Source organism: Ylistrum balloti, unplaced genomic scaffold, assembly GCF_031769215.1.
Source record: "Ylistrum balloti isolate Yb309-2 unplaced genomic scaffold, AGI_CSIRO_Ybal_v1 Utg370260, whole genome shotgun sequence".
NCBI lineage: Eukaryota > Metazoa > Mollusca > Bivalvia > Pectinida > Pectinidae > Ylistrum > Ylistrum balloti.
Window position 1 is genome coordinate 492,688 of NW_026782205.1, and position 7,349 is coordinate 500,036.

The following is a 7,349-nucleotide window of genomic DNA, read 5'->3' on the forward strand; positions in this document are numbered from 1 at the left end:
AGTAAGTCATGTTATTTTACATTGTGCTGAAACAGAAGACGACCGTGATGATCAATGATGTGTAATCGCCTCAAGTTCAAATATCAGATTTGGTTTTATTCTTTGTCAGAATTTACATTTTTACATATTTTATTTGGAAGTCCATCGACCTATCCACGAATTAAAATACAAATCTTAGTTTACCACTCCAATACAATATTATCAATGAACGGGAAGTATTGGAGTGGTATATTAACACCTGTATTACAATCAGATTGCCTGACCTTAGACAAAACTGATTTAGAACAATTTTGGCCCAACTCGTTACATGCTTTAAAAAGACGTTTGACTTTAAATTCTCTTTAAATTACAGTTGATTTGTGTAGAAAAATATGAGGTAATCTAATGTAAACTTTTGTGTTTATATTTTGTATGATTATAAATATTTACACACAGATACATTGGTATTTTGTTCAAACATATTCACGTTAAGAACATGAAACATATGTATCACGCATAAATATAATAATTTATTAGAATATTAGACTTGAAAACAAACATGCAATCTATATATAATTTAATTTTTCTAAGTATGACTAAATATTGACTATCGATTGTGTGCATCAACTGTAGCATATTACATCTAACAGATGGCCAAATTATTCACTGGAATATTTGATTTTAAGCTGGTAAACTGTATAATTTTCTTTTTTTTTTTAAACATAGAAACAAGTCGACTATAAGTGACATACAATCAGGATAAAAACTGCATTATACAACAGGATGATAGATCACGTGACAGATATTAAATACTTATGAAAGACGAATTGATTTCTGATGACAGTAGCCCCAGGCGATCAGGGCAAATCCTTTTAAAACGAAGATAATGACTAATAAATATAACAAACTGACACTCGGAAAACTGTATGATAAATCAACTACGGGATTAAACATGGATTTCTAAAACGTTTCATTGAACTAAGTGCACGATTAAATGCTTAAATCATTAGGGCATTACAAGACATTCTCCTTTATGTTAAAAATTTGTCTCGTTTCTTTAATAAAGTATATAAACATGGCCATTCACCTCTTCAACCGAAAGTTTTTGTTTTTGTTTTGTTTTTATTTTGTTTTTATTTTGTTTTTGTTTGTTTGGTTTTTTCTTTCAAATCATAACGAAAGTTCAAGCAACTCGTGCGGTTTGCATATGAGATGGTTTCCGTTGCGGGATTGTCCATCGTATATGTATATACACGATTATTCTATTCTAATATATATATATAATGTAACTGCAGTGTTACTACTGAACTGTAGTATCTTAATGATATATACATTGTATATGTATATGTATACAATGTAACTGCATTGTTCTGCCAACGTATATCTATAACTAATACAGATGTATTGATTTGACCATTCTGTATTGTCAAGATGACATCTTGTAGCACATTTATATGTACCGGAGTGAACTAAAGAAACTAACTTGAAACTAGTATGGCCACATACCAAACACTAAACATTTAGTCAGCACCTCAAAACTGCGACACCAAGTGATATTGAAGAATTCCATGTTTTCGTGTATAAGTAGACGAGCGCTCGGACTCCGTCAAAATGTCTGACATCAGGAACAGAGGACAATCGGGCTAAGTCAGGAGTTAACCGTTATAAAATGATTGAAGTTATTGAGAAATGGAGAAATCGGTTGATATTATGCTAATAATTCTATTAAGCAGTCAGCTGTTGTGTGTGATGTTTGATTACTCTAATTTTTGTACATATATACGTGCGATTTTTAAAACAATTCACAACTAAAAATAGAGGTATGAATAATTTAATTTGTGTCAGTTTAATGGTACGTGAAGTAAATCATAATAAAATTGATTTACTTCTCGTTTCAGGTGAAATAAAACATACAATGGCCTGTTCTAGTCTATTAACTACGGAATATTGTTACGGCGAAGCACACTGTAATATTGACAACTAACCATCGATCCCCTGGTGGTCAAAAGTTCAAGTTAACCAGTGTTTAATCGGGAAAAACGTATTTTCTGCCACTGAACAACAAGCGTATTAAAATCAAAATTTATCATTCCGACCTGTTTCAACAACACCGTAGCTGTGAAATGTTGAATAATGTTTCCAATTTTGTTGGAGTCATGCTTTGTCGTTTTTTTCTGACCACTGGTTATCTATAATAAGCCTATGGACGACCGGGACCAGTATTAAGCTATACATGTATACCATATCATTGTCATGGTTACCTTACTCTTAGTATATATATATATATATATATAATACTTATCTGACAACATTTGACAAAGGGACAATGACAACATGTGTTAAAGCGAACCAATCAGATATGACACACATTCTATATTTGAATTATGATTAGCGTTAGCAGAAGTGTGTTGTTGTTGTATAAACTGTCTGAGCCTCTTTACGAGGTTCGTATCTGTTCTTGCCATGTACTTAATATCGGAAGATAACTTTCAACATCTATTACCAAGTCGTGAAATATCTTTGATCTGCTAGAATTATCTGAGAATTCCTGTTAAACTCGGATCGGAATAACCTGTAAACTGTAACAAAACGGTACGTAATTAACCTGCGAAGTTACAAAACTCTGTCTTCACAATGAGGATCATCATTATCTACAAGTAAGTTACATCAAAATATCTAATAATATATATCACTGTCTATAAAAAATAGCAAAAGTACAAAATCAAAATATAAACAAATAGTTGTGACTTGATCATCGTTGTTTGTAACTTAAATGGTTACGAAAACAATATCGGTCAAGTTTTTTTATCTGATAGTACAGAACCAGAAATATCACCGAGCATCGCGACACATCACATCGTTACATAACCGGATATCCGGTGCAGGGCGCTATAATCTGCTTCCTGTGTATGTCAGCTCAGTTCTAACCTCACCAATAGCACATTCTTTTATATTAATTCTCCCCTGGAATTTCGGATTGTGAACTTCCTCGTATGACGGTGGAGGGAGTTCGTATGGAGGGGGTGGATCGGCTGTGACTTCAGACATGGGTTGTTCCACCCTAAATGGACGTTGTGGATATACTGCATCTGACATGGCAATCGTTTGTAAGGTAAAGTCTACTGATGGGGACGGCTGCAGATTTTTCACTGGTAAACACACATCAAGACACTTCCATATTAAACAAGATTTTCCTTCATTGTGGGCGTTTCTTCTCAAGGCGTACATTGTCACAAAAAAGGCACCAAACGCTGCTACGCTAAGCACGCAACCAATGGCTATTAAAACTGCTGCAAAAATTAAAATCATCAATGTTAGGTAATCCAATCAGAACAAAACTTCCTTAAGTTAAGTTATTTGATCTTTATAAAACTACAGTTTACAATTTTAGACCTGGCTTCAAGTAGGTGAGAATTTGTTTGTATGGTTTCACTGACATTGTATAGAAAGCATTGTTTAAGTAAACACGAACAATTAACAGATGTTGGATTCTTTCATCCGTGCATTCTCTACAATATCTATACTGAATTATAAGTAAGATAGGATAAACCTCGCCATTTCTGTCACGTGACAGCAAACTTACAATTATCAGACCTAGCATTCGCTGTGACTGTAATGGTTACTCTCGATGATGTTTTATGAGACACTGTAAACTTGATGTAAAGCTCTTTTGACTGAGCACAGTATTTCCTCTTCACAGAACCACAATTAATTGTCTGGAAAAAAAGAGAGAAAAATCAAACGAAATGAAAGTTATCCCAAACAGAAATATTTCTCCTATTTCCTTATTGTTTCTATAACCTTGAAAATTTCCAGCGATGTTGTGGAAACATCTTGCTCGATCACTTTCGCTCTCCGCACCCCTGGAACATGTCATGGCAAAATTAAAGGCACGAGCGAAGTAATTGGATTGGTTCCAGTAGGAAAAAAAATGACCAATCACAGACAGATACGCTCCTTTTGAAGATTACAAAGAAGCGACACCCAACTTCAAAGCCATTACATTATACCGTTATGCGGCCTGGAGATTTGTTGATGTACATAAAAGAATCCAACTGGTTTTTTGCCTCGTCTGCAAGGTGTCGCACACTGAACCTTCAATTTTACCATGACAAATGCCGGGGATGCAGAGAACGAACGTGATTGTAACCTCTGGAGTATCGAGGATGGTGATCAATGTTATGGAAACTCGTGAAAGATTTACCTGTTTTAAATCCAAGGATGTCAATGAAACCCATGATAGGTTTACCTGGTTCAAATCCGAAAATGTTAAGGAAACTCGTGACCGATTTACCTGTTTTAAATCCAAAGATGGACCTTCAAAGTATTTCATATGAAAAGCACACGTTTCCAAAGAAAATGTCTCGATATTGACACAGAGTTTAAATGTATCTGAATCTGTGATATTAAATCCCACAATGCAGTCCTTAGGAAGGGTACGCCCGTCCCACGTCAGAGAGTATGACGTCACTGAAGATCCCGCGCCCTCAACTACATGGGACGGTTCAGCACAGGTGACGTTTGAGAGTTCAAAAGAAACCGCTGAAATATAAAAAAAAAAACCAGTGTATATGATGATTTCTTGTTTTTTCATACTGGGTTGTATTAGAACAGACATATATCACATTGTTATGAAATACGTTATATCTGCCATCAGGTTGTTCAAAACGACGAGACATTTACAAATCATATAGTATATCTAACAAGACACAATGTGGCATTATATACTTATTCCCTACAGACACACCATGTCGTATTATATACTTATTCCCTCCACAGACACACCGTGTCGTATTATATACTTATTCCTTACAGACACATCATGTCGTATTATATACTTATTCCCCACAGACACATCATGTCGTATTATATACTTATTCCCTACAGACACACCATGTCGTATTATATACTTATTCCCTCGACAGACACACCATGTCGTATTATATACTTATTCCCTCGACAGACACACCATGTCGTATTATATACTTATTCCCTCGACAGATACACCATGTCGTATTATATACTTATTCCCTACAGACACACACCATGTCGTATTATGTACTTATTCCCTCGACAGACACACCATGTCGTATTATATACTTATTCCCTCGACAGACACACCATGTCGTATTACATACTTATTCCCTCCACAGACACACCGTGTCGTATTATATACTTATTCCCTCCACAGACACACCATGTCGTTTTATATACTTATTCCCTACACAGAGACACACCATGTCGTATTATATACTTATTCCCCACAGACACACCATGTCGTATTATATACTTATTCCTTACACACAGACACATCATGTCGTATTATATACTTATTCCCTACAGACACACCGTGTCGTATTATATACTTATTCCCACCACAGACACACCATGTCGTATTATATACTTATTCCCTCCACAGACACACCATGTCGTATTATATACTTATTCCCTACAGACACACACCGTGTCGTATTATATACTTATTCCCTACAGACACACCATGTCGTATTATATACTTATTCCCTACAGACACACCGTGTCGTATTATATACTTATTCCCTACAGACACACCGTGTCGTATTATATACTTATTCCCTACACACGACACACCATGTCGTATTATATACTTATTCCTTACACACAGACACACCATGTCGTATTATATACTTATTCCCCACAGACACACCATGTCGTATTATATACTTATTCCCCACAGACACACCATGTCGTATTATATACTTATTCCCTACACAGACACACCATGTCGTATTATATACTTACTCCCTACACAGACACACCATGTCGTATTATATACTTATTCCCTACACACGACACACCATGTCGTATTATATACTTACTCCCTACACAGACACACCATGTCGTATTATATACTTACTCCCTACACAGACACACCATGTCGTATTATATACTTATTCCCTACACACGACACACCATGTCGTATTATATACTTATTCCCTCCACAGACACACCGTGTCGTATTATATACTTATTCCCTACACAGAGACACACCATGTCGTATTATATACTTATTCCCTACACAGACACACACCATGTCGTATTATATACTTATTCCCTACACAGAGACACACCATGTCGTATTATATACTTATTCCCTACAGACACACACTATGTCGTATTATATACTTATTCCCTACAGACACACACCGTGTCGTATCATAAACTTATTCCCTACACAGAGACACACCATGTCGTATTATATACTTATTCCCCACAGACACACCATGTCGTATTATATACTTATTCCCTACACAGAGACACACCATGTCGTATTATATACTTATTCCCTACAGACACACACCGTGTCGTATTATAAACTTATTCCCTACACACGACACACCGTGTCGTATTATATACTTATTCCTTACACACAGACACACCATGTCGTATTATATACTTATTCCCTACACAGACACACCATGTCGTATTATATACTTATTCCCTCCACAGACACACATCATGTCGTATTATATACTTATTCCCTGCAGACACACACCGTGTCGTATTATATACTTATTCCCTACAAATACACACCATGTCGTTTTATATACTTAATCCCTACGCTTAGACACACTATGTCTTGTAATACAATTATCTCATATACCTAGACACATGGTGTCGCATTTTCTTACTGTACTTAAAATTTTCCCTTTACCAATAATGTGTTGCTTTATAGCTCCGCTGTCTGAAACGTGGCGGAAATTTTACAATTTTAAACCCGTTTTTCTCAAAACGTAACGTTTCGAGATTCGAACTTACCCTCTGCAAGGCGAATACTCTCCCCGAGCACCAGTAGTGTAGCAATGCACGTCACCAGCATGTCTGCTGTAGGTTTGGCAATATCGATGTCATGAAGGTCACGGTCACCTGTCACCATATAAGCACGTGGTTAACGGCGATGATGTGGTACTGAAAGAAGACAGCAGGATCAGTTATACGAACAAGATACCTTACGACACACGTATATCCAACAGGTACACTACTGACCTAGATTTAGCTTACTGAAATACCCTATATAAAAAGTATTCGTGTATATTTTGTCTAAATATAAACATACATTAAAGTGGGTATGTAAAAGGAAACTCCCACAAAATACAATACATTGTTCACAGGGTCCATGATATATACGGCGATTCTACTGATATCTTGTAATAACTTCTTAATCAAAATTTTGTTTCTGCACTTCAACATTTTAGAAAAGTCATTGAAAACACGTGTACGCTGCCATATCATGAAATGATCATAAATCCAGTGTCCTGTTGTCATTTCAAATAAACACATGAATCGTGTCTGACCCATAGAACGTTACTCTGTCGGTGAAATAATATGCT

General features: G+C 35.8%; 1 protein-coding gene across 1 annotated transcript; it reads right to left on the bottom strand.

Moving 5' to 3' along the window:
• Positions 1-1,794: 1,794 nt before the first annotated feature.
• LOC132552604 (uncharacterized) lies at positions 1,795-6,895 on the bottom strand. The gene is made up of 4 exons (XM_060216791.1): positions 6,778-6,895; positions 4,274-4,521; positions 3,563-3,695; positions 1,795-3,269 (listed from the first exon to the last, which is right to left on the bottom strand). The coding sequence occupies exons 1-4, from the start codon at positions 6,893-6,895 to the stop codon at positions 2,869-2,871; spliced, it is 900 nt and encodes a 299-aa protein (XP_060072774.1). The 3' UTR covers positions 1,795-2,868.
• Positions 6,896-7,349: the final 454 nt, after the last annotated feature.